Genomic DNA, 27,425 nt, shown 5'->3' with positions numbered 1-27,425 from the left:
CACATTATATTGATATATATATTATTCTTTGGATGCTTCTTTTGTGTGATAATGATGACCCAACTATGTGCGATGTGGGAGTGCACATGAGCTGATGATGACTCAGCTATGGGCGGTGTGGGAGTGCACATGAGCTGATGATAACCCTGCTATGTTCAAGTAGGGAATGCACATGAGCTGAGTATGGTGGGATGGTATGCATGATTATGTATGTATATATATAGGTTATAGAAAGTTTATGAAAATATATGTGAATGTATTGTATGTTGGCATTGTTAATTGCTCCAAAATTGCTTTTCATTTCAACAAGAAAATGGCTTTTTGATGTAACAAGACCCCCTTCAACTAAATTGCTCTGTTTCTTACTGCAACGAGATTCATTTTTGCTGCAGTGAGAAAATCTTGGGTAGGCAGCCATAATTCATGCTCTGAATTTCGCTATAGCTAGAATCCATTCTCGCTGCAACGAGAAACTCTTGGGTGGTTCCAAAATTCTAGTGCAGTGCTTTTACTTTGACAAATATTTTATCCACCTTTCAATTAGAACTAGGCTAAATGGTAAACATCAAAGTTGTATCCCAGCCTCTTAGCTTTCTAATGACTGAAAAATCATGTCAATTGGACTTCTGTAGTGGAAGATATGCTTGAAAAACCCAAATATATGCAAACTAAGAATGCCTTTTCGCTGAAACGAGAAACCCTTTATTTTGCTTGTCTTGCTTGGACATTTGCTGAAATTTTTATTCTTTTCAACTTCATGGTTATCATGGATTTTTCAACACTAAGGAATTAAATATTTAAGGGTTGAATTAAGGGGTTCTACAAGAAATTAAACTAAGTTGCACTGTTTTAACAAAAATGCATCATGTTTTTAACATCTTTCGTATCGTTTGCTTGTTCTCTTCTTATGTTCACTCACTAAGTTTTATACTCACTTTTTTAAACTTCATGTTTTCATATTCAGAAGCAGTTGGGACCTAGATTGAGTTGTCCACGTATGCTCGCCTTCTTGGTAGGTACTATGGCATCTTAGTAGCTGTACCTTCACCCATGGTCACTCTGCTAACGGTCAAGAGTCTTATACTTGTGTATACGTATAAGTAATGTAGATTACTAAGATTCATGTTAAAAATAAAATATGTATATTTGATTACTGATGCCATTATAGGTTGGCAAACGAGTGACATTATTTTAACATAATACAAATGTGAATATTGGGTTACTATAAAATGTTACTGAAATATTTATAATTGAGAATTACAAAATGTGGTTTTAGAAATGATGGTTAGGAATGATGATCGCGATTGCATAAAAAAGCTTGCTTGGGCTTAATGGGCTATGCCCATTGGGCCCATGCGCTAGTCATGGCCCGAAAATTGGGCTATGACATTAAAGTTTTGTCATATCGTGATCAAACTTGGTGATTTTGATATAGCCTGAGAGGCTTGGCATATGAACTAGCTTGCTTGTAAGCTAGAAATTGTTGGGTTATTATGAAGTACACAAATAGAGAACTATGCCATGGATTTACTTCCCTAAAGACTAATGGAATAAAATGTATTAGTACTGGTATAGCTCCCATATAAAGTTTTGATATATGGAGATGTGGGGAAAATTTTATAGCTTATGCATGAAGGTTGTGCATTTGAATTTATGTAAGAAAAGTTTAAAATTTGCCTTATGTGACATAAAACCCATGATTGAGAAAGAATAATTATGGATTTAATTTTCTAAAGTAACAAGGCTAAAAAAAGTTAATTTCGGAAAGGTCCTAATAGATGATTCTTTGATTTTAAAGTGCACTTAAGGAAAGATAAGTGTCTAATTTCATCTTCGGATTGATGAACTAATGAGGCCATGAGATTTGACATTTGAAATAACTTTGAGGAATCTAAAGTTAAGTATGTTTGCATGTGACATATGACTAATAAGTTGGTTATGACTCGAGAATTATAAAGATTGGTTAAGTCCATGAGGATGCATGCAAGAATATCGTTATTTATTGAAATGCATTATGGTATAAGTTGAAATTTACTTAGAGAGCACTCAATCATGAAAGTACTGGAGTTTATTTTCAAGAATATAATACTAATGGTTACTAGATTTGAATCATCTATGACGTTAAATATATATGAAATGAATAAAGGGTGTTTTGATCTTTACGTATTATGATATGCTTGAATGGGATTTATACGGAAGTATGTAAACGAAATAGAGATTGGTTGACAAATTAGACCCATAGTCAAGGGTGGAATAATTGCTTGAATGTTGGAAAGTTTGATAAAAGGTCAAGGTAGAGGAATTGTGAATGGTTATATAAACATGCATGATTGATAATTTAAGGTTGATTTGATTGCGGTGCAAAAGAATTAATGACATGCTTGAATCCTCTTTATAAGATGAAGAATAGTATTGATATGATTCAAGAAGTGTAGTACACATAAGTGTATATACTATGGCATTGTCAAGTTTTCTATAAAGATTGGAAGACAATATAAAGTATAAACCAATATACTATGTTAAGAATGCCCGACAAAAGTGATGTGGCAAAATTTTAGAACTTTGACTATTCACCCTACGCCTATTAGAATTCGAGGACGAATTCGTTTTAAGTGGGGGGACTGTAACACTTCGTACTTTGATATATTGGCTAATAAAACTTATCGGATGCCAATTGAGTTTAATTAGAGTGTTTAAAAGTGATGAAGGGTGAAAGGCATAGTTTAAAATAAAATATTTCGCACGCGAAAAAATAATAATTAAATAATAATATTTTTATTGAGGATGAATTAGCGAGATAAAAAGTGATTCGGAAGTGAATCGGGGCATAATAGGACATTTTGGGTACCAAGGAGACAAATGGAAAATTTTGAAATAAAATAATATTTTATTAATAAAATAACATTAAAATATTAATATTTTATTCGCTGTCGAAATTGTTCATGAAGGAGGAGTATATGGTCAATCTAAGTGGGGGAGAAGAAGAACGAGAAAATTTTGGAGAAAAATGACGTTAGTGGGGATCGCGTATCTTTATTAAAAAAGTTAGCACGGGTAAGTATATATTTAAATATTATGCTGATATCGCGTTAAAATGCGAACTTGATATTTTATTGGTACAAGTGTTAAGGAGGAAAAATAAAAAGAAATTGGAATTAAAAGATTGTGGGAGGACTTAATTAAAAAGGGAAAAAACATTAGAAGGCAAAATGGTAATTTTGCCATTAGTTTGGTTAAAGCTTCCAAATATCTTCTTCTCCCACGACCGGTTCTTATCCACCCAAAAGATATTTTCCTCTTCTCCTTCATGTTCCCACGCCATTTTCACCTTACCACCATGGAAATCAAATTTTTCATTTTCTTTGCCTTACTTTCTTTTCTTACTCCTTCCTTCGCCTACCTTATTGTGCACCAAAACCACAGCCTCTAACCCCATTTTCCAGCACAGCTAAACCCCAGAAGAGAGAGACAAAAATCTCTCTTTCTTTCTTTCATTTTCTATTTCTACTCCACCTTCATCAACACTTGAGTTTTCAGTTTCAAATCTTCATTTTTAAAGCCAAAACGTATATATTTCCAACTCTTGAAATTTCTGAATTTATGGTTATATTTTCATATTTTATTTCCTAATTTCTTCAAATTCTTTTTCTTAGAATTATTAGGTTTTTATTGATTTTTGTGCCTCCAAGCTCATCAAGGTAAAGAAACCTTAAATTTGAAAAGTTAATTTAATGGGTTTGTGAATTAGACTAGAATTTTAGATTAAATGTTAGGTTAAAATGCAATTTAGCTAGTGTATATTCGTTAGAATTTTTAAGTTCAAATTCATAACTTATTTGAGGCTGTCATGGTTTAATTGTAAATATAGGTTCTGATGGTATTTCAGGACTTACTTGGATTAGGATCTTGTGGGTGCTAGTTTTGTAAGGTAACATTATTAAGGTGAGTGAACTTGCATTTAAAAGGTTTTGAACAAATGCATATGTGTTGAATGAAATATTAAAATATCTTTGGTTGACTCTTTTAAAATTTATGCACGGGAACAAGCTTTTCACAAGTGATACTTATACGTTTTTAAACGTATAATATGATGAATTACGTATTTGAAATATTATGTGAATTGCCAATTGAATTGTGGCATGTGATGTATTGTTATGCAAAGATTCTTGTTACATGTTGTTATGTGTGACATGCATTGAAATGTAATGTTGAATGATAATTATAACCATGCGTGTGCGGTGTGGGAGTGCACATGACGGTGCCGGTAGTGTGCGGTGTGGGAGAGCACACGCCGATGATATATGCCATGTACGGTGTGAGAGAGCACATGATGATGATATATGCCATGTGCGGTGTGGGAGAGCACATGATGATGATATATGCCATGTGCGGTGTGGGAGTGCACATGAGGATATTTGCTATATGCGGTGTGGGAGTGCACATGAGCTGAGTTGAGGTTGACGGGTGTATGTGCGGAGCCGTGGTGACTAGTGTGGGGATGACCTTGGTGTATGTTTGAATTACCTATATATATATATATATATATATATATATATATATATATATATATATATACATAATGTATACGTGAATTTTTACATGCATGTGCACCTGTCCTGTAGAGTAGAGATTTTTGGAAAATGTAATGTGATTAAATTGTATATTGAAAGTTGATATTCTTAAATGTTTTCAAAATGAGTTGAAAAATAGCATGGCATCGAGTTTTGTTTATGATATACAAATTGCATGGTTTCAACACAAGTGCATCGTGTTTCCAAAAAAATCTTCTGTGTCGTTTGCTTGTTCTCTTCCTATGTTCACTCACTGGGTTTATATTCACTTTTTTCAATTCATGTTTTGGGTTTTCTGATTTGGAGGTAATTAGATCCTATAACGAAGTGCTCCTCTTTCTTCATCTTTCGGTAGGTTACGATGTCACTCAACGTTAGTACCACGCCTAGAGTCACTCCGCTGGTAGTCATGGTCCTTGTGTGTGTGTATATGGATGTTTAATTGTAAACAGTGATATTTGTTGTAGACCTTGTATGTTTGGCTTGTTTAGTGATGTCGTTTAGGATAAAATCAAAAATATTTACATACATAAATAGATTCTAAAACTTCTTTGATAACATTAGGATAAAATCATTTGATTTAATATTGTAAGCATAGTATTCAAATCATGTAAGTTAAACAATTCAATAAAACATGCTTAGCTTTACCGTATTGAAATACTTAAAAGGTGTTATCCACTCACCTTGACAAAAAGCATGCTTATAAACCTTGCTTCGTCAACCTCGCTCGTTCTACGATATTTGAGCTCAGCACAACTTATCATAAAAATTTTTAGTATAAACCCCTATTTTTCCAACTAACCCATTTATTCGAAACAAACCAAGTGAATCCAAATTCTTCATTTCAAGCCAACAACCTATAATACTTCAAACCGAAATCATATATAATGAAACCTTAATCATTCTTAACTCCACAACCTTGTTAAAGAACAAATATCCCCAAATCCCTAGCTCAAATTCAGATTAAATGAGTTGAAATTTTACAAAATTCATGAGTTGTGTTGAAACCTTGTGATTAAAAGCCAAAAATGCCAAATCTTACCTTAAATTCAAGTTTGGAAGGTTAAATCCTTATCTAATGCGATTTTGAAAAGCTGAAAGAGGGTTTAATAGTTCTTGAGGACGAGTTGGAGGCTGAGAAAATGAAAAGTGAAGGCTAAGGCTCGTGTTTACCCTTTTATATATTTTTCTGTCAAAAGGTGCTATATTCGACTACTAAAATTTTGTAGTTAACTATTAGGGTGTGTAGTCGACTAGACCATTCTCTATAATCAACTAGGGCTATGTTTATTTAAAGATCTCATGCCTCCTGTCATAGGATTGACTGGCCAAGCTTTGTAGTTGACTGGGGCTTTATTTCTTTCAACATTCTTGTGCATTTTGCTATAGGATCGAGTTTTAACCATTAGCAGTCGATCCTCCAAGTTTAAACTTGCAAAAATTTATTCATTTAGCTTCCTTTATCAACCATCATTCATCCATGAATACAACATCATAATATGAAAGGATTTACATCAAATGACAAGGAATTCTCATTAGATAATCACCAAGAACATATAATTTATCCAAATTCAAGTTTTAACCAAATTTTCATAATATGTAAAATTTGGGATTTCACGATATATTTTTTATGATTAACGGTTGACTAATTATTATTAGTCAAAATGTTACTTATTATTTTATACTCACGCGATGCTGACACAAAGGATGAAAAAGATCACATGACCATGTTATCATGCCATATTAATATGCCATCTCACCATGTATTATGATTTGTTAACATATCACATCAACATCATATGGTATAAAAATGACAAGTGATGTTTTGACTAATAATAATTTGTCAATCGTTTGTTATAAGGGCCTATTTGGTTTAAACTAAACGTATAAGGGTTTGATTGAACATAATAGAACAATAATGACTTATTTGAATTTTCTTAAATAGTTTAAGAATCTTTGTAGATATTATGCTATTAAAATATATTTTAATTAAAATTTAAGTGTAAAATATGTTTAAAAATAATAATATATATACTTAAATAGACGAATCTAAATGAATTAGGTCAAGATTTTAAAATATTAACTGAGTCTCAACCCGACCATAAATACTTTTATATTCCACATTTGTAAATCTCCCACCAAGTCCAAATGTCATATTATCAATAGTTCACGTCACTTTTCATTATAATATGTTAACATACTACATCAATATAACATAATATAAAAAATGACAAGCGACGTTTTGATTAACGATAGTTTGTCAACAGTTAGTTATAAATGTCTATTTGGTTTAAAATAAAAATAGATAGGCTGGATTGAAAATAATAGAAAAATAAGAATTCATTTAAATTTTTCAAATAATTCAAAATTTTTTTATATACTATGCCATTAAAAATATTTTTTAATTAAAACTTAAATGTAAAATATGTTTAAAAATAATATAATAATAATTTAAATATTTTAATAATATACGTAACTTAAATGGACGTATCTATACGAATCAAGTCAAGATTTTAAAATATTTACTTCAGTTTAATATCATAGTCCACAAATCCGTGACTAGTTCAGCCCCGTATGGACTGCCGAGTAAATCCATATGCAGGGGTCCATTAGTTGTCGCCTTGGCAGCCAAGCAAAATATTCTAAGGCAACTAGAATACTTTCTAAAAACAAAGTTTTGCTTGTTGATTACTTGCTCATCAAGGAGGTATAATTTTAAGACTTTACTTTTCTTGTACTCTAAGGAAGTCTAGGCTAAATATTTCCACATTTACTTTTACTTTCTCACCATGTTTAGGTTGAGTAGGCTATTATAAATAACATCTTTAGGAGTCATTGTAAGGCAATCAAATCAAGTTTGCCGAATCAAGCAATTTACTTTATGCTTAGATCTAAAGTACTTTGTTTTTCTCTCATTGCAGCAATAATACTTATTTATTCTCTCTAATCTCTTTCTTCATATTTACTTACTTTACATTTCCATTCCAATTGTCAAGAAACCTCGTTTAAGCTTACTTAGTCTTACGAAACATGAGACTATAGTGCCTCATAGAACTTGGCTAAAGTTCCAAGCTCATGACAGTTGGTATCAGAGCAACACTTCCCAGATATAGGTATCACCTTGTTTGAAGATTAAAGAGAGAATGACATCAATTGGTGACCAGACCATATCCTGCTTGAACGCCTTGGTTTTAAGATGGTGTGAGCGTTGCAAACAAGGAAACTGCGCACACACGTGCCACGAAGAGTTACGAGTCTGAGGACATCTTGCAAGCACTAGATAACCACATATCTCGCCATGAAACGGTTATCAATCACAAGGTATGGAGCAACTTCAAACGGGACGAAGACAACGTCAAGCAACTAGGGTCTAATAGCAATATGTTTCGCAAAGGATGGCACAGCATGGTGGATTCATTAATTTGCCATAATGTAGGGCTAAATGAATTGATGGCAAACAAGTACTGGGAAGACATGTTCCACGACTTCTTTACGGGGCAAAGGAGATTTGATTCACTGAGTTTTGACGCTACTTACGCGTCAAGCTCAAATTCTGTGTGTGTCGCAAACAGAGACATTGCACACATAGGAGCTGTGTACTTGGATGACACTAGCCAACCGCGAGCCAGTAATTCACATTGCAAAGCATATCCTAACTTGAAAATGTTATCTAGACAGTTGGAGAAAAATTGCCTCAAACACACCCACGACGCTTGTGGGTAACCTGATCAAGACTTGCGATGGAAAAAGACCACGAGGCAACAAGGGCATTGCCTAAATCAAGTGGAGAAAAATGTCACAGTCCACAGATACGTGACTAGTCCAACCCGTATGGACTGTCGAGCCAGTCCACATGCAAGGGTCCATCAGCTATAGCCTTGGCAGCCTAGCAAAGTATTCTAGGGCAACTAGAATACTTTTCAAAAATAAAATTTTTCTTGTTAATTACTTGCTCATCAAAGAGGCATAGTTTTAGGACTTTACTTTTCTTATACTCTAAGGAAGTCTAGGTTAGATACTTTCATATTTACTTTTACTTACACACCAAGTTTAGGTTAAATAGACTATTATAAATAGCATCCTTATGAGTCATTGTAAGGCAATTAAATCAAGTTTGCTGAATTAAGCAATTTACTTTATGCTTAAATCTTAGGTACTTTGTTTTTCTCTAATTGGAGCAATAATACTTATTTATTCTCCTCAATCTCTTTTTTTATATTTACTTACTTGAAGTTTCCGCTCTGATCATCAAGAAACTTAGTTTAGGCTTACTTAGTCTTACAACATGAGACTATAATGCCGCACAGAACTTGGCTAAAGTTCCAAGCCTATGACACTTGATCCAATCATAAATTTACCTTGCACATATGTAAATATTTTACGAAGTCCAAAAATAACCCAAAACATTCAAAATAAACATAAAAACGATGTTTTAAGGCAATGTTAGAAAGTTTATAAAGATGGGTGTTTCAATTCTTAGAGCATATGTAGCTTGGCTTTTTTTTTTAACTTAAAAGTTATTATAAAACTCTTATAAAAAATAACAGCTTTTAAAATTAAGTTAAAATTGTTTAGTAAATTTAATTTTTATAAGTTCTTTTTTTATAAATAAGTTGTTTGGCAAAACAACTTATATAAATTTTAATTTTGATTAAAATTTTAAAAAAAGTTATTTAATAAATCAAGAGAAAAAAATTGAATCAAATAAAAACAGATGAGTGTGAAAAAATATAATTTTTTTTATAATATTATGAATTGCTGAAAGATAAAAAAAGAATATAAAAAACTATTTGTTGTTATTTTTTGAAGATTGGTTTGAAATTTATAACCTTTGGAGCTAAACAAAATTGGTGTTACATATAAGGAAAAGAACTAAGGTGATATTAATAATGGATCCAACTGAGTCAGGAAAATCACATTTAGCCATTGATTTGGCAACCCATTTTCCTATTGAAATCATAATGCTAATTCCATACAAGTCTATCAAGGTCTTGATATCCTCACCAACAAAGTTTCCCTCCATGAACAAAAGGGTTTTGGCTTTTATATTTTTTTTCTCATTTTTAATGAATTATTTATTTTGTTAAGGATTGCCTCATCATTTGTTGGGTACTGTTAGCTCAAATATGAAATTTTTTAAAACTGAGTTATCACAAACGAGTACAAATATTGACTTTTCAATTTTTAACTAATTTATCTTAACAAACCTGGACCTATTTGATTAATTATTTCAATCATAATCAATAAATATTATATACACCAGAAAGAAGTTTAGAACAAATAAACATCACATAATTATCAATAATAAACTAATAAATATCAAACAATAAAGAGAGTTTTCAAAGCCAAAAAAAAGAACGATAGAAAAAAAAATAAAGAATAAAACAAAATGAAAAAAAAATATTACTTGAAAGTAATTTTAAATTTTGAGTTTTTTTTTAATTTTTGTAAAAATAAAAAAATCTTGGAATGATAATTTGCAGAAAAAGGAAAAAAAGAAAGAGATCATAACGAGAGAGGAAGGAGGTATATTTTAAAAGAGGATTTTTTTTTAAAAAAAATAACTCTCTTGAAAAGTTGACTTATTTTTTAAAAAAAAAAGAAAAAAGAAAAAGCTCCAATTTGAAATTTTTTTAAACTCTTTTTTTAAAAAATTTTATTTTTTTTAAAAAAAGTTATTTCTTTTAAAAATTTCTCACAAAATACTGTTTGATATAATTTTTATTTTTAAAAAATAAATAAATTAAAAATAAGTTAAATCAAACATGTACTTGATATTAAAGTGTAACTCCGTGAGACACACTGAGCCCTCCAAATCAGCTTAAGTTAAGGGCGCCGAAACATCGACGGTAACAGCCGTTTTATATTTATCAATCAATCATATATAAAAGTAAAACCCTCCCTCACGCTAATCTCCAGTCTTCTGTTAAAGGCCGTCGCCGCCCTTATTTCGTAGGGCAAAATCTCAATTACCATAAACACTCTCTCTCTGGCTTCGAATCTTTAAACCAAACAGTCGTATCTTCCCTTATCTCCCTCTATCGCTGCCGCCTCAATGTCTCAGGTATTCTTTTCTTCCAATTCTTCTCAATTTCCCTTCATTAGATTTCTGCTTCCAACCCTAAGAGATCTAATGTTAAAATGATCTTGGATTTTATTTCCCCAAGCAAAGCTAGGGTTCTTTCGAATTCGTATCTTGTTATTGTCCAATTCTCCAATATATCATTTCAAAGGCGAATGTTTCGTAAAATTTTACTTGTTATATTTACTCTGAAATTAGAGGCGTTGTTTAAGGTGATTTAACTGTGCCTTTTGTCTTGTGTGTGTGCTTCAGGTTGATAACAGAAATTCTTCAGCAGCCAAGCGTGCTAGAACTGATGGTATACTATTTAATTGCATTTAATTCTTGGGTCTTATTTTGTATTTAATTTGTTATTTGGGGATGTTGAAATTTTGTTGTTAAAATTTGTAGGTAGTCGTAGGGAAGATGATTGGACGTGCCCTAGTTGTGGGAATGTCAATTTTTCATTTAGGACTGCTTGCAATATGCGCAATTGCACTCAATCCCGGCCAGCTGATCATAATTCAGTAAGTCACCATTTGTATTAACGTTCTAACTCTAGTTACATGTGCATGTGTTGATATTCCAAATATTTCCAGAGTTTTGAATATGGATGAATTGTATATTCATGTAGTTTGGGCACACAGGGCATTGTTTTCGTGATGTACAGAGTGAAATTGTATCAACACTATGTAATACAAGAGAGAATACTTAGAAATACTTGAGTTAGCAAGTTGTTCTTAATGAATTTAATCTTGGTTCTGGTGCTGATAAGTGAGGAAAAAGATAGAAGCAGAGAGTTATATGTAGTACCCAACTGCATGCTTTCCTCTAGAGTCTAGCCTTGCTATGTCCTATGTTTTTGTTTCAATAATCAGTTCATCACAATGCCTTTCTATTTGTTCTTTTATCTCTTTAGATCCTAACATTTCTTTCTAGGTTTTTTCTCCCATTCTTTTTGTAAGATTAAATTGGAAAATTTTTCTCTTTCAGAAATCTGCAGCCAAGCCTGTGCAAGCCCCACAGAATTACTCGTCCTCAGCTCCTTATGTAGGTTCTGGTGCACCATCTTCAATGTATCTGGGTGTGCCACCTTATGGTTCTTCCCTCTTCAACGGTTCTTCAATTCCGCCATATGATGTTTCTTTTTCTGGAGGATCAGCTTATCATTACAATTATGGCAGTCGTCTTTCTGGTGGCAGTCCCTATCGGCCGCTGCATATGTCTGGACCACCTGCTTATTCTAGTGGATCTATGATTGGAAATGGTATTGGTAATTTCCTTTTCTAGTTTATAATTGCTATTATATTCCCATCCTTTTACTTATTCTAGTCTCCTGTTTATACCATCTTGCAAGTTGAAATGTTGACCAAGAACACACATAGATCATTATTCATTCATATCTGCAAAATATGGCTAATTATCTGTGTGCATATATGGGGCCAGAAATATCACATTAGTAAGTTGTGAATTTCTCTTTTCCAGGTGGAATGTATGGCATGCCTCCTTTGATGGATCGGTATGGCTTGGGGTTGCCCATGGGCCCTCCTCCAATGGTAAGTTTAATGCTAGTTTGAGATTGCTCTTTGTTAGGACTGTCAAATTAAGATTGCAAGTATGGTATTTTGTATCACTTCTCTAAGTTGTAATTGCACATTTTCTAGGTTTGAATTCGTAAACTTGATTTTTATACTGCAGATTGGTTCTAAATTTTCTCTATTCGCGTTGCACCATCTAATTTTTTTTAACTTTTGGTGGAGCTACGTTGTCATAGATGTGAGTTAAAATTAATGATATAATATATATTAACCTACAGGGACCAAGGCCAGGGTTTTTTCCAGATGATAAATTGCAGAAAAAGGGTGCCGGTATGTCATATCTACACTGTTATGTTCAAAGAAGCCATTCACTAGGTAGTCCAGCAATTTTTGTGCAATAATTTGATGAATTTTTTTCCTAATCATCTCCAGATGCTACACGTGATAATGATTGGACATGCCCAAAGTGTGGGAATATTAACTTCTCTTTCAGAACTGTCTGTAACATGCGGAAATGCAACACACCAAAGCCTGGATCTCAGGTTTTTTTTTTTTATTTATATATTTAATGTTGATGAGCATATGTGCTCTTTATTTCTTAAGTTTCCTTTGGTACTTTGAAAACTGAGAAGTATATGAAATGTTATATCGTCTTTTCCGCAGTTATGAATCTATTTCTGATTTTAACAAAATTCTCTTGTAAATGCAGGCTGCAAAATCAGATAAAAATTCAAGTAAGTTCTTTTAAATTTGTAAACATTATTCTGTCTTATTTTTGAAATTTGATACATATCTATTTCTTGCTTTTCAGAACAAAAGATGCCTGAGGGGAGCTGGAAGTGTGAAAAATGTAGCAATATTAACTATCCATTCAGGACTAAGTGCAACAGACAAAATTGTGGGGCTGACAAACCAGCTGAGTCCAAAAAGTCCCCTTCACCAACAGCAAACGAAAATGATCAGGTTCGTCGTGTGATGCATTTTCGTTGTAGTCTAGCTTGTTACTTGAAGCTATTGCTTTCATTGACCGCATTTGTACTCATTAAGAACTCAATAAGCTTTCAATATCTCAAACTATTCCTAGTTAAAGATTTTTGGGCTACCTCCTCTATCTGTTTCTTTCTTTGTGTTTGTGTGTTAAACTATTACTATATCTCCTGCGTTTTAGTAAACAGACGCTTGAATGTTACCTTGTTAATTTTAGTTTCATTTTGTCTTTCTTTCAATTGATTTGCAATTGTCTACTGTTCCAGTGAGTTCTAGGACATGTTTGAGGGTTGAGAAGGTCCAGAGTTGTCGTCCAGCTTTGCTCAATATGGGTGTCTGAAAGTCAGTCTTGTCATCATCATGTTGCAGCGGTTGTCAAGTTACTCTATCTTCTCATGATCAGTGTCCAGTTGTTGTATTCATGCTGTGGTATTTGTGGTCTTTATGGATCGTTGGTGCATTATGTGTCAGCCATCTTAATCTGCAAAATATTTTACAGGTTGGTTCTGGTTTCTATTAGTTAGGTTTTGTACTTTGGAATCAACTCATCTATTCTAGTGAGCATGTTACTGTGGACTTAGCTTTGATGCTAGTGGGGAAAGATTCTGCAGGTTGCATGTTTCTTGTTTTCATTCAGTTTCAGATTGTCTGTGTTGAGTTGTCATTGTTTCAACAGAAAGCTTCTGTTAGAAGCATATGAAGTACTCAACTTCATTAATTAGATTTATGTCAGGTAATGTGGTAGTAGGAAATTTTTTCAGGTGTTCTCATACTGGACTGTAGGAAGTAGAGGCCAATTTTTTTATTGTGTTTTTTACTTCTGACATGGTCTAAACAGGGATCTATCTTTGTGATTTTGAAAGATTTTCTATAGATCTTTCAGAAATTTCACATTGACCCATTGGGATAATTACTGTCTCCTATTTTGCACCATCATAGGTTAGCTAAGTCTCCTGTTGGCTTTATTATTGCATCGGTGTTAAAGTACTTTGTTGTATGTATGCATTTTTCCCTTGTCATTGGAGGGTGGTCATCTTGAATTGAGAACTCACTGGTTTGTTCTCAGTGTTACATGTTGCATAAGTTCCCAAATGTTTGCATGGAGCATGGAGAAAATGCAGGTTTGAAATTAAGATGAAGCTGCTTATTTAAATGCCGGTTTTGATGTGTTATCAACATTTCTGGTAGCCATGTAATTTTTGGTCTTCATGATTGAATTGTTGCTAGGTCGTAATGTTCATTGAGTTTGTTGGCTAAGGGAATTCTGGTTTTGTCCGAGTACTCCCCTAGGATAGGTTTTAGTGTGTTGTCTAACCGGTTTCATGTTTTGTTTTTCTTTTTCCTTTTTGGCTAACACCATGGACTTGATTTAAATAACCATGACCTTATACTCAAAAGTGAATTGGTAAGGGCAATGAACAGTGGTACTATATATATTTTAGATCATGAAGTAGCAGCAGCATTATAGGTTTTCATTTTGAAGAATAATGTTTCAGGCAACATGGACGGATCATGCAAAAACACTTTGAATTTATGCATACAAATATGCTTGTGGTAACCCAACTAATGAAAGCGTTTCTCTGTGGTCCAACATAGTGGCTTTTAATCAGCTGCTCTGGTGCCTCTGCTCCACCCACTGAACTCAAAATTTCCAACACTAGCATTGACATTGTAAATGAGAACTGTGAGTGCTCTCTCCGCAGCATTTCATGGTCTGACATATAGCCTTTTAGTCATCTGACTGTCTCAACTGAAATCTAATTACAAGCACCAACGATGTGATCTATTTTGAAGACGAGAACTGATATTTTGAAGTTTAAGTTGCAGATGCACGGTGGGTTGTGTTGTGTTGTGCACTATCCAGCAGATGCCCTTTATAAGCAACAAATCAACTTTATCATTTTTCCTGTGGCTAAAATCTGAAGAAAAGGGTAAAGTACTTGGAAAGAGTTGGCCCTCGAGTATAGTTCAAGAATAATAAGCAACAATCTAAATGCAAAATGTATTATTGCCTCATAGGATTTTGCAAGATGTTTAATTGCCGAAGCTAGTAGGATATATTGGTATTATTATCAATACCTAGCTTTGTACTTGGTATAGGAATGTATACACATAAAAAAGTAAAGGGCCTTCGCCTTACGGACCTCTAATTTCAACATCTCCTAACTACTAAATTGAAGAAGAACAGATTTAAAGTATAAAATGAAAACAAAGTATTTTTTTTCGCTCAACATATACACGAGGACATTAAATTTTGAATACAAAAATCTCCTACCAAACTCTTGTTTCTCTCTCACCGATTGAGCCAAAAGTGATTCGATATTATGGGCATTGATTTGCGGTATCGGATGTAATGTACTATTTTCGCTCTGTCATCACTCTCTGCCCACATCCTACCCGACACAAACTGGGCCTGTGGCTGAGTTAGGCTATTACAAAAGTTTGTGCATCGGATCAGAGCAGTGGAACACGGTGCAATTTCCCCTAACTGTGGTGAACCCGTAATCCACTAGGAAGGATGTTAGAGTCTGGCGGGACAGAGCAAAATTAGCCATGCAAATACAGGTGAATGTAGCAGGCATATTCCACCATACATCGTTTATTGGCATGCAGAGTGCCCCTGGTAGAAATGGCTTGGCTTCCTTTTATCCACTCTCTAGTACTACTGTCATTAACAGATGAATCATAAATTTTGGACGGACTCTCTGATGTACTCTGGCTTGAAAGTTTCGAAACATCAATGATCTCCAGCAGAGAAATTAAACGAACTAGCAATTACTTGAGTGCATGTACAATGCATGGTTTATGGCGGCCTCTCATGACACTGCCTTACATATCCAGATTTCTTAAGCAAATGACTTTAACGGAAATGTAGCTTGGACATGATTTTATGTGCAAGCGTACTTGTGCTGCACACAACATTTAAGCGTTAAGTAACTTCAATGGGATCAGAAATTCCAAAATATGGAAAACTATGTGAAAGAGGGTTTGTTAAACTTGCATATCTTAACAAGTGAACTTATCCAAGTTAAAAAAAGTTAATCAAATTTGTGCAGTCAGTTCATCTGATTGGAATAAAAGCCACCATCATATGGAGCCTTGAGCAGCTGGAACTCTTGGAAACGATTGTCAGCATCACCATGCAAGGTTGCCTGCACTTGGGATTCAGTTGTCTGTTGTTCCATCTGCCAGTTTTCAGATAAGGCACGTGGAAAACCTTGAGAAATTACATTCATTACCGGCTGAGTCATACTGGTAGGATTAGCATGCATGGAGTACGCAAGTGAACCATGTTTTGGCTCACATGAAATCCATGAATCATTTGACAGAAGAGAGAGAGCACGATGAAAATCTTGCGTCGTACCCATCTTTGAAGTAAGTGTAGGTTCTTCTACACCTGCAATATTTGGCAAAACTGGTAAGCTAGTAAATCAGTTTAGTAAGGAGAGCATCATTCTAAATTTTAACAAACATGAGTGGTCTTTAGGACTCTGACTTATCTCTCATGGGGATCAGCAACATGTACCTCTGCTGCGAAGTTAATTATACATCTTTCTATAGTCCATCTATCATATTCCACAAAAAATATTCCATGCCTAAACCCCACACCACATGTATAAAAAATTTTCCTATATGTATGTGACCCCTCAAGTAAAGCATTACAGCATGGCACTTTACTATACACGGACCATTCCAAAAAAATAGCCATGTTGTTATCACCAAACATCAATTACCACCTCTCTCTATGCCTCTTATTTCTGGAATCACCAGATTCAAATATAAACACAACATCACATGCTATCCAAAAGCATCAAGAAGCGCTTCATAGCATAAGGATCTCATATATCCGTTAACCAAACAAATAAAACTCCACATGGCTGTTTGCTTTCTTGAAACTATTTGCTTCTCCTCATTCATGTATCAGACACTTCAATTTCATTCCACTTGACAGTCACATCCTGGTTATTTACCATTAATAATAACAATCTTTTATTGGTCTGGATATATTTGTAAAAAAATAAAGCTAACCTCGCATAGAAGGAAAAGGCTAACAGGATAGGTGGCTCAGGGATTTATTTTTTCAGTAAAATTTGGCCCCTATCAGCTGCCATACCTTCTAACTCAATAAAGCCCATAAGGTAGCCTCTGATTCATTCATCCTTAACACCTTGACACAACAACAGCGAAGGCTACAGAAAAAAAAAAGGCACCCTTTTTTTACCTCTAGAAGAAACATTATGATAAAAGAAATTGGCCAGAAGAAAATCTAGTATGTGAAAGGGCAGCTCTGCAGATTGCAGGGAATTGAGGTTACAAAACCATCTGTATCATACCAAATTAGTGGCACATTGAGATTCTCACCTCATAAAAAGTCTCAAGTCTCAAAAGTCAGCCTCTTGTAATTGCTTTTATATTTTTCAGTAAGGGAGCATTCTTGAGGGTATTTATTGTATTACATAGTTTGACGAGGATTCTTGTATTAAATTAGCAGTCGAAGATGCTATATAACATTGTTAACAATCAAAAACCAAATGCATGGGAAATGCTTGTTTCCAAGTAAGACAAAAAAAACAAACCTTGGTTGAGAACCTCAGCTGTGTTGTCCTTGCCCTTGGTGGGCAAGAACCTATTGGAATCTTGACATCGCATTGTGATGGAATTCAACAGCTGATTGCCTGGCAGTTGCAGCTGTCCATTATCATTTCCAACTTTTGTAGGTGTAAAACCTTTCATATGAGAGGACTTGGAGTCAAATGTGCCTTCCCATGTAAAACCTTCGTTAGGCCTAGCATGAAGAAATGGCACTTTATTCCAGACAAAACCCATCTGTGGCTTCCCATCTGCACAAGCAGAGGCAGAACTAGTAAAGCTTTACACCTGATATCTATCATCCTTGCATGACCACAAGATGATACACAGTTAAGAGATGCTAACAGACAAAATTGTAGATATCACTTCAAAGACAGATGATACTTGCAAGGTGGAACAGCAATCAATAGAAGGTAGCATCCAATAAAGTATGGTGTCAATCTTGCCCAAACTATTTAGCAATAGCAAGTTAAAGAAAACAATCAAAGAGGTTACTTGATATGCATCAGATAATAGATGCCTATAATATCTCGGTGATTTTTAAATGGCATCCAAATATCAAGAACTGCATGATAAGAATTTGAGGAGTATCATGAATCTAGATATTTTGGACTATGTAGACTTAATAACTTAGCAGTTTCCAGGTCACTAATGTTCAAATTTTGTATAAACAATTGTTATTACATATGGCATATTAGCTGCAAATAATGATGTCAAATACATAAATACAAGAAAACCAGAAGAAACCATTACACCATTGACTTCAATGCAGGCATGCACCATTTACCGGAATACAATTTAAATGGGAAAAACTTATATCAAGACACAACTTTGTTAAGGAATCACTCAAGATATTATTGACATTGTTATCCGCAACCAATATGCATAATATAAAGACAACAAAAATATCAAGATATAATATTACACCATTTATAGTTAATGAATAAAAGAAAAAAAATTATGACTTAGTTAATGAAGCACCCAACTCTATAATTTGAGAGTTAAAAAAAATTAAAATAGCATTCAGTTGGTCTATTCTTGTGATAGTTGCAAGTGACAAAAATCATCTGCAGAAAAAATAGCAAAGTTGAGTCTGAAACCAGTACCATAGGATGATGATGAAAGCCTAGCAGCATTGAAGTGGACTGCTTCTGTCTGTGGTTTGCGACGCCTTGCATTGTGATCAGAAAGACGCCGGCGACAGCTTCGCTTCTTTTCATCAAACTCCGACAGGCCATGGAACCTTTGACATTATGAACAACATAATCATGATTTCAACATTTTTCAGTATGAGAAATAATAAAAAACTCAGGAATAAGGAATCAAATTGCTGATATCAGCTAAGAGACCTCAAGTGTTTAATGCAAATATAGTTAGAACACCAGCAAAAGCACACATAATCAATAAAAAAAACATTCTTGGATACCATCAACTTCCAATGCACAGAACCAAGAAAAATATATACCTGCTACACTGCTGGCAGAACCGGCGTTCCAGACCACCTACAATAACCTTTGGACTCTTTGAATGACTTTCACAAACTCTGTGTTTCCGATGGTAATCCTTAGCTGAAGAGAGGTCGAGGTTACAGCCTTCGACTTGGCAATGTGGAACATGTGTGCTCTGACAATTGGGCTTGGATCTCTTTGCTGTGGTAGGAGATGGTGCAGGAGTTGCAGAACAAGATGAAATCTTAGCATTGCTTCCCGCACAAACATCTTCAAAGTATGTTCGTTTACCAAGCTTTAAACTGAGCAATGGCTCACCAGAGCCAACTGAAGCCTCAAGTGTTGGGGAAGTACCAGTTGGCTCAACCTTGGAAACTTCTTTCTTGTTGCTAATATCATCTGGGGAAGCTTCAAAGGCCTCCAAAGTAAATTTTGTCACTTTTGTCTCCCCCATAGATGAAGAATTAATGGACACCGATTTCGAACTTTTAGACAAAGAAGCAAGGCCCAAATCTGAGCCAGAACCCCCACTACCCCCAGCAGCGCCAGAAGAATATAGAGACCCAGAGTCCATTCCTCCCTCTCCGTCAATATCCCACTCTATTGGCCTTAGCTTCCTTGGAATTTCAGTTGGTGTCGAATTGAACATCATTAGGTTTTCCCAGTCCCATTGCAAGGGGGTTTTGGCATTCCACTCCATCAGAGAGATAGAACTCATAGAACACTTCACACAAAATTCTTCATATAAAACCCAAGCAACTTATCACCAGATCCTGAAAACATTATAACCTTGAGGCTTATACTGTACATAGAGGAAATAAATCGGAAAAATATTTTCAACTGTGCTAAATTCCAGTAACACTATATATAAAGGAGACCATTTGGGGACTCTATCAACAGATAAGAAAAATTAAATCCTGGCATATAAACAAAAAACTTACCTCTAAGTCTCAAAGCATCACAGCCCAACCATCTCCGTTTCTCAGATCTAGAGGGGGCAAATTAGCAAATTGTCAATCCCCTTTAACAAAATAATAGTTTGTTCACTCCTGCAATTTTACACTAAAGAGTTTTAGTTATGTCACTTTGAGTCCACTTTGCTGAAAAATTGCAACCACAGTACCAGAAAGGTTCAACTAAAGAAGCAATCACTTCTCAAGCTGAGCAATTTTGCAGATATCAATCTCCATCCTTATTAAACAGACAACTTAAGCAAGGACCCAAAAAGATAACAGATTCGACCTCACGAATTCAGGACGAGAATAGTGGTACAGCATTTCTACTCCTTTCATTATGGCTAACACAAACAAGCTGACAGCATAATTCCAAATGATCTCTCCTATTCGCTCTTGTACGCATATAATCCTGCACCATCAAGATAAAAAGCATCACTTCAAGCTAAAATATATAAGTGTTCCTAAACCTACAACACTTGCATTGAATTCCACCACCAAAATCCTACAAGAATTTACCCTTATCTATCAACCCATCTGAAACTAACTAACCGGTTACAAGAAGCATTAACAAGCAGCTCTCTCTCTCCAATAATTCTAGGGAAGCAGTAATAGTATTCCAGTAGAGAAAAAGAAAACAAACATTCACGTTTTAATTTCATTTGCAATACCGTACTCTAGAAACCTTCACACCTTCAATAATTCACATTCAATTATCTGGGCAATCCCACAAAGTAGGTCCCCGACTGAGACCCACAACGACCGATTAACAGCTGTAAAAATTCAATGAAAGCCCTAATTTACCACAAATTCAACAGTTCACAGCCATGAAAAAATAATTATCCCAACAACCCTTTTTACCCCAACAGAGAACAGTAGAATCAATCAATAAATACCACAAATGCAACATCCAAAAATAATTACAAGAAATAAATTCTAGTAAGAAATTTAATCTTCAGGAAAAACAAAGTTACTACTTTTGCATTGAAACAGAAAACAGAACAAATACCGAAAAAAATTACAAAAATTATGCAAGAATAATATTTAGGAAGTATCTGGTCCCCTTCCTGGGTATCACTCATCATATTATTATTCTTTTTAAACATTTGATAAATTCTACCAAAATTTCAACCAGAAATATAAGGTGAAATTATAAAGGAACCCTTTTAATAATAATAAAAAAATAAACAAAAAAACGAAGTCGTTTTCTTTCACTTTCCCCAGAAAACAAGAAAACGAAAGGAACAATAACGAAAAAAGAAGAGCAAGCTACCTAAATAAATAAATAAATAAATAAATAAGCATTTTTTTTTCTACACCTTTTCTAAAGTTGAAACAAATTCAGATAACAATAATAGAAGGTATGAAGAAACTGATGTTTCAATCTGAGCCGCAAAAACAAGAGATGTTTCCCCATTTTTAGAAATCCCGGCACCTCATTATGACTACTCTCTTTATTAATAATAATAAAAAAAAAAAAGTCTTCCTCTCTCTCTCTTTCTTTTTCTAAGGGCGTTTAGTAAAAAAAATGCAAAAGACTAGGTGAAGAACTTACTGGTGAGTTACCTGCCGATCGGTACTTAAATGGTGGTCAGAAAAAAGGAGAGAAAAATTAGTTTGAAAAGGAAAAGAGATAAGGCACACCCCACTGCTGAGTCTGAGTCCGACTCTTTCAGAGACTGAAAATGGAGGGACAAAGATAGAAAGAGAGAGAAGCACAGAAGAGAAAAAAATAAAATAAAAAAAAGAAAGAGCCTAGCTTTTTGGGAAGAAACAATTACCCTTCATTTTTGTTTCTTGTACTATATATTAGTATTATTTTTTAAAAAAATTGCAGAAAATATGTAGTAATTATAACATAAGGACACGTGCCGGTCAAAAAGTTGGTTGCAACTTTTGCAGGTTATGGTATGTTTTGGACGGTGGTAAAAGGGCTCCCTGGTTCTCGTCAGAGACAGGTAGCCAGCCAGGGGAGAAGGTACCCGAATTTTCAACCTATCCGAGTTTTCCACTGAGTCGACTCGGCATCCACTGCGCAATAACAAGGACGAGTCGACGACGACAACTCCAGTTGACTTCGAGTTAAGGTCAACAGCCCTCGTTTTTAACCGTGTGTAATATTTAAAAAATATTATATTTTTTAAAAGGTACCGTATTCATAAATTTTTTAACCAAATCTTAATTTTTTATTTATATTAATTAAAATTATATATTTTTATTTTAAATTAAATAAATTTTATAATTAATTATTAATTAATAAATAAAAATATCACGTAAATATATTATTATATTAAATTAATATATCACGTTATTATTTATTTTTATATATTAATATTGTTATCTTAGGAAGAGTGTCTAACTTTTTCAAAGGAAGCTGCTTGTTCAAAATAAAATTTTAGGAATAAATTCGTTGTATTACCGTCTTTCGACTGTTGACTCGTTCATGAGGAGATCTTGTTCATGAATTTTTTTTTTTATTTGAATATACATATATTATTCTAACATTGTGAAACACTTGCAGGTGTCCTTTACCACCAAGTTGAACCAGTTGAGATTATCATATTAATTAAGAAAATTAAAGGAAGTGGAAGTCCAATTTTTGGATTATTATAATGCAATCACACTTGTAATCAAACATTAAAAATAATCCACTTATCGAATGCCCACAATTTGTTCTTAGATGGGTGGACACTGAGAGGTGGGTCTTTTCTCTTTAACCAGATATTAGTATAATATAAAGTATGGATAGATTCATCGATTTTCAGAGTAAAAGTGAATTCCAACTTAATTTTTGTATAAAAGAAATTTACGCATGAGTCAAATGTAATATTTTTTAAAATGTTATAATTGATGACTACTATCAATCTGGGGTGAATCAATGTCAATGTTGGCATTCAGTAAATGAATCAGCACAACCATTTGGAACCTTTTTTTGTTAGTTTTTTCTTCTTCTGCAAGATCTCAATAATGCTCATGATTAAAAATCAGAAGAATCCCACGTGAAATTTAAATTTCGCAACTGGCTTTTTGTCTTTTGAATGTGGTTAATCGATGTCGCACGGCTAAATTGTTGTTTAAGAGGCCTTTCCTCGCAAAACAATAATATTTGTACCATGCTTATGAGATTTGTTCTCAAGGGTTCCTTTTCTTTATGTCATGGTGATGGTGCTCACCACGACGGGCGCATTGGTCTAGTGGCGCATTGGTCTAGTGTTGAGCCAATTCTTATCAGCTTTGTCAACCTAGGACCTGACCACAATATCTTGGGCCAATCATTTGGTTTAGCCACCCGCTCCAGGGAATCCCAGTTCCAACAGCCTAATAAAATGGCTAGCCCCTAGTTAGCTACCAGCTCAACCAAGCACGGAAAATGATCGATCATAATTTAAGATACATCTATTAATGAAATAGTATTATTCAGAGTTGAAGCATTTCTTTTAAGATTATAGTACTTAGATAACTCCAGGCTCTGGAGTCTTAAAATTTAAGACTAGAAAGAGAAAATAAAAATCAGGTTTAACTTATGTAGGCAATGTTGCATTAGCTGTGGGAATGTTTTTCCCCATCTTTTCCATCATCTTTTCTTTCAAAAGCCTTCTCATGATCTTCCCTGAAGGAGATTTTGGGATTGTCTCCACAAATTGCAAAACCCTCACTTTCTTGTAGTGTGCAACACTGGAGGCTACATAGTCCATGATGTCTGTTTCACTTTCTGTGGCATTTGGGCTCATAACAACACATGCAGCTGGGATTTCACCTGCCTCCTCATCAGGCAGCCTGCACTTATAGAGCATTGGTTAGTACCTGGTAATTCTTTTTCATGTTATGAACTGCAATGAACCCGACCAAATTAGACAGACACCCGACTGGCGGCACGATACTTACGGCACCACTGCTGCATCTTCAACCGAGGGATGAGTTAGGAGGATAGCTTCCAGCTCGGCTGGAGCTACCTGTGAAGTAAACAGAACTTCAAATTTAGCCAGTTTTAAGTACTCTGAGATATGTCAAATCCGCTTTATTTTTAACATGCTACTAGTATATTCGAGATTATAGTATCCCACTAAGAACTCAACCATGATCTTCTACGATTTAATAGGCAGTCCCAGATTGAAACATGCTGGGCTAGTAATTCCTCTTCGGCTAACAAATTGTCGGCTGGGGATTTAGATGCCATACATTATTCACTCATTCTTGGCCAATGCAAATCAAATACTTTTACTCTCAACAGCAGTTTTGATTCTTGAATTTCTGGTAAATATCTTCTTCTTCTTCTTCTTCTTCTTCTTCTAGTCCTTAAAAGGGTGCTATTTTTCGGCTACATTTCTAGAAAATTTCTAAAAACTAGAATGCTATGAAACTGATTCTAGAGAGAAATGTATTTGGCAAAATTTTCCAACATGAATGTACATGTTGCCGATTTCTTTCAAAATCCTTTTATGAAACATATAAACAACTTAAATTAAGGACTTGCCGACTGTAACCTTAATCATTCTAATAATTTTACAGCACAATAGTTAATTTCACGACCACAATCAGATAAGTAGCCTACCTACCAGTTACTTGTGTGTTTTTATGCGGTAAGGTTCCTTTAATGATGTTGGCTATTGCTGTCGTGTTTTGTTCACAGATAACAGCAACCAAAAAAGTTTCTCTTTTTTTTTTTTCTATATATATACTTGATTAACTAGAGCTACAAAAAAAGGGCGGCTACAGCATGTCAAAATCTAGGGCTTACTTGAAACCCCTTATACTTGATCAGCTCTTTGATGCGATCCACAATAAAAATATCTCCATCATCATCTATGTACGCAATGTCACCCGTATGCAGCCACCCATTCTTGTCAATGGTCCGATCAGTCTCCTCCTTGTTTTTGTAATAGCCTGCAAGGTTCACAACCTTTATTCCTTAGTGCAATACCAAATTCATACGGGTAATCGTCGTATCAATATAAATACATTAAATCAAATTAACAGCCAATGGAATATTATTTCAAGTGATTTTATGATCTACGATAATCGACACTATGTTTCTTTCTTTTTTAGCTTTTTGTCACCTTGCATTACGCATTGGCTTCTGACACACAATTCACCCGGGGTATTCTTGGGCAGAGATCGACCAGTGTCAGGATCAATGAACTTGATCTCTAAATTGGGAAGGATAAACCCAACTGAGTTCTTCTTTGCAATGCCATGTCCTTTAATGGGGTCTCCATGGGTCAGTGTGATGCAGCTATGCTCTGTTAGTCCATATGCCTAGTCGCAAAAATTAAAAATAATATCACTAATTAAGTTGAGCGCTAAAATTTTAACTACCAAAAAGTGGCATTGCTCACCTCTTGGACTTGAACACCAGGGAACTTTTTTTCAAAGGCGGTAAGGAGCTCTGGGGCTAATGGAGCTGCTGCAGTCAGAATAGCCCTGAGTTTGAGCTTACTAAGATCGAATTCCTCCACTATGGGATTCTTAACCAAGGCCAAAATTATTGGTGGCACGACTGGGGCAAATGTCACCTCTTGCGTGATCAACGCATTCAGGAATGTCCTAAGATCAAATCTGTTCATTATCACCACTTTCCCTTTGTTCCTAAGCGTGGCACAACAGATTCCAGTAATCCCATATATGTGAAAGAAGGGAATCAGGCCTAATGTAGTAACCTGACCTACCAGCTCTTGCCCTACACTGAAGAGAGAGGAGCATAAATTAGCCACTAAATTTCTATGGGTTAGCATTACACCCTTTGAAACCCCTGTGGTGCCTGATGAGAATGGAAGGGCGCATAGATCACTCTGGACAACTTCCTCCTTGGTAAACCTGGTGCCTTCACCGGCATTTTCCGCTGCTTTGAGCAACTCGTCCCAATTCATGGCACTTTCAATGCGCTCTTCACCTAGTACAATGACTGGTAGCTCCAGACCTTTCACCTGTTGTTTCAAGTTGATGGTTAATTTTACTAGATTAAAGTAAGCAGAGTTAGTATTTTAGAATAAGTCAAGTATTCTAAAAAGTGATATTGTAGAAGATAAGTCGTGGAGATACTCAATTGCTTATTTTCTTGTCCTATATGTCCCATGTGTTGGTGTTAGATTCATAGTTTTCAAAAGGATCTAGTCTCTACTTCAATCAAGATGATAAACAAAAATTTCATGAAGAAAGCGGCTAGGATGATGCATACACTACAGCGCAAATGATGATTACAAAGGAAAAAAAAAATCAAAATCATCCATAATTTTATTGGAAGTAGCCATCTCAAACAAGAATTGTGACATTATATATTTCGTACCTTTTCATAGTTTGGACCATTTGTTACTAGCATCTTGGCATTTGCAGCATCTGCTTGTTTTTTTATTTCTGATGCGTGCGAAGCTGGGTTTGCACCTGAGAAAACACCACCAGCAGCCATGATTCCCAGAGCAACAATGCCATACTCTGCAATATTAGGGAGTAGCACTATGACTACATCCCCTTTCTTGAGGCCAATTGACCTCAAGGCCTTCCCAAACCTCCCTGTGTCCCTAACCACATCGCGATAAGTATACGCCTTTCCGGACACAGCTTCAACAAATGCTACCTTGTCAGCATATAATTCAGCATCCTGGAGAACAAATTCTGGCAGGGTCAAGTTATCAGGCACTGGAACTGACGGATATTTGCTACCGAAATAATGTTCACCATTATCTTCTAAATGTTGTATCGCAGTTGGAGTTCCCATAATGGATATAAGGATTAGAAATGAGACTGGCCTGTGCTTTAAAGGGATGTGAAATTGCAATAAAGTCGTAATCATGTACTCTGCATGGGATTGTGAGTAACTAGGAGACTAGTGAAGGTAAGGGTAGATGTGAGTTTTGCTTGGTGAGAGTTTGTTGTGTCATGTTACAGTCATAGGGTAACAACAATCTTTCTGCAACTGGCTTTTCACCAACCTATTAACTTTGAAAATGAAACAGAAAATTCTCTATTTTAAATCCATGTCATTCTTTGCATGTGAACTCAACATCTTATCACTTACTCATAAACAATGTAGATGTACTGGAAATCATGAAAGAATGCATTTAAATTTTTAGAAGAAACACAGTTTTAAGCAAATTTGCAATGCGTTTAGGTTGCAAGAATGGGGCTTGGACCACAAGCCTAATAGATTCTAAATACTTCAAACCTAACTAAAGCTTAGCATACAAAATAGCTTTTCATTGTGATCTTTCTTTTAAAAAGATATTAATTTTTTCAAGTGTAATTTGAAATTTAATTACGATTTTCAAACATAGTGTCAAAAA

The 27,425-nt window shown here is 34.7% G+C and overlaps 3 protein-coding genes across 20 annotated transcripts; 1 reads left to right on the top strand and 2 right to left on the bottom strand.

Moving 5' to 3' along the window:
- Positions 1–10,459: 10,459 nt before the first annotated feature.
- Positions 10,460–15,255, top strand: LOC18608986 (Ran BP2/NZF zinc finger-like superfamily protein). 4 transcript variants are annotated; one of them, XM_088803934.1, is made up of 10 exons: positions 10,463–10,635; positions 10,906–10,951; positions 11,044–11,159; positions 11,626–11,905; positions 12,118–12,188; positions 12,449–12,500; positions 12,603–12,712; positions 12,880–12,904; positions 12,982–13,133; positions 14,985–15,255. In XM_088803934.1, exons 1-10 carry the CDS (start codon positions 10,627–10,629, stop codon positions 15,078–15,080), a joined length of 957 nt encoding a protein of 318 aa, XP_088660060.1. In that variant the 5' UTR covers positions 10,463–10,626; the 3' UTR covers positions 15,081–15,255. The 4 variants fall into 4 exon arrangements, with proteins under 4 accessions (XP_088660059.1, XP_088660060.1, XP_017971027.1 ...); XM_018115538.2 differs by lacking the exon at positions 14,985–15,255 and adding an exon at positions 13,424–13,778 and having other exon boundaries at positions 10,471–10,635; XM_007043930.3 differs by lacking the exon at positions 14,985–15,255 and adding an exon at positions 13,424–13,778 and having other exon boundaries at positions 10,473–10,635; positions 11,626–11,899.
- An 867-nt stretch (positions 15,256–16,122) lies between these two features.
- Positions 16,123–21,926, bottom strand: LOC18608985 (squamosa promoter-binding-like protein 2). Of its 15 annotated transcripts, none has more exons than XM_088803501.1 (8): positions 21,704–21,926; positions 20,820–20,921; positions 20,438–20,560; positions 20,137–20,244; positions 19,213–19,968; positions 18,854–18,990; positions 17,735–17,998; positions 16,123–16,554 (listed from the first exon to the last, which is right to left on the bottom strand). In XM_088803501.1, exons 5-8 carry the CDS (start codon positions 19,911–19,913, stop codon positions 16,214–16,216), a joined length of 1,443 nt encoding a protein of 480 aa, XP_088659627.1. In that variant the 5' UTR covers positions 19,914–19,968; positions 20,137–20,244; positions 20,438–20,560; positions 20,820–20,921; positions 21,704–21,926; the 3' UTR covers positions 16,123–16,213. The 15 variants fall into 15 exon arrangements, with proteins under 15 accessions (XP_088659627.1, XP_088659624.1, XP_017971025.1 ...); XM_088803498.1 differs by having other exon boundaries at positions 20,842–20,921; XM_018115536.2 differs by lacking the exon at positions 20,820–20,921.
- Positions 21,927–23,630: 1,704 nt separating this feature from the next.
- On the bottom strand, positions 23,631–26,860 carry ACOS5 (acyl-CoA synthetase 5). The gene is made up of 6 exons (XM_007043922.3): positions 26,432–26,860; positions 25,485–26,072; positions 25,206–25,404; positions 24,887–25,032; positions 24,034–24,101; positions 23,631–23,925 (listed from the first exon to the last, which is right to left on the bottom strand). The coding sequence occupies exons 1-6, from the start codon at positions 26,858–26,860 to the stop codon at positions 23,670–23,672; spliced, it is 1,686 nt and encodes a 561-aa protein (XP_007043984.2). The 3' UTR covers positions 23,631–23,669.
- Positions 26,861–27,425: the final 565 nt, after the last annotated feature.

The sequence above is a fragment of the Theobroma cacao genome, chromosome 2 (assembly GCF_053813885.1).
Source record: "Theobroma cacao isolate CCN51 chromosome 2, ASM5381388v1, whole genome shotgun sequence".
Taxonomy (NCBI): domain Eukaryota; kingdom Viridiplantae; phylum Streptophyta; class Magnoliopsida; order Malvales; family Malvaceae; genus Theobroma; species Theobroma cacao.
Note: the sequence above shows the minus strand (reverse complement) of the source record. Positions and strands in the feature narration are given on the sequence as shown.

Bases quoted from the DNA above. Each gene is read 5' to 3' on its own strand.
- LOC18608986 (XM_088803933.1), top strand. The intron at 10,952-11,043 runs GTATACTATTTA...TAAAATTTGTAG, and splicing joins CAAGCGTGCTAGAACTGATG to GTAGTCGTAGGGAAGATGAT. The intron at 12,501-12,602 runs GTATGTCATATC...AATCATCTCCAG, and splicing joins ATTGCAGAAAAAGGGTGCCG to ATGCTACACGTGATAATGAT.
- LOC18608985 (XM_088803501.1), bottom strand. From the start codon at position 19,913: ATGAGTTCTATCTCTCTGATGGAGTGGAATGCCAAAACCCCCTTGCAA. The intron at 18,991-19,212 runs GTATATATTTTT...ATAATGTCAAAG, and splicing joins TTCTGCCAGCAGTGTAGCAG to GTTCCATGGCCTGTCGGAGT. The intron at 16,555-17,734 runs GTTTGTTTTTTT...CAAATATTGCAG, and splicing joins AGCTGAGGTTCTCAACCAAG to GTGTAGAAGAACCTACACTT.
- ACOS5 (XM_007043922.3), bottom strand. From the start codon at position 26,860: ATGGGAACTCCAACTGCGATACAACATTTAGAAGATAATGGTGAACAT. The intron at 26,073-26,431 runs GTACGAAATATA...TTGAAACAACAG, and splicing joins ATGGTCCAAACTATGAAAAG to GTGAAAGGTCTGGAGCTACC. The intron at 25,033-25,205 runs GTGACAAAAAGC...TGAACCTTGCAG, and splicing joins AAGCCAATGCGTAATGCAAG to GCTATTACAAAAACAAGGAG.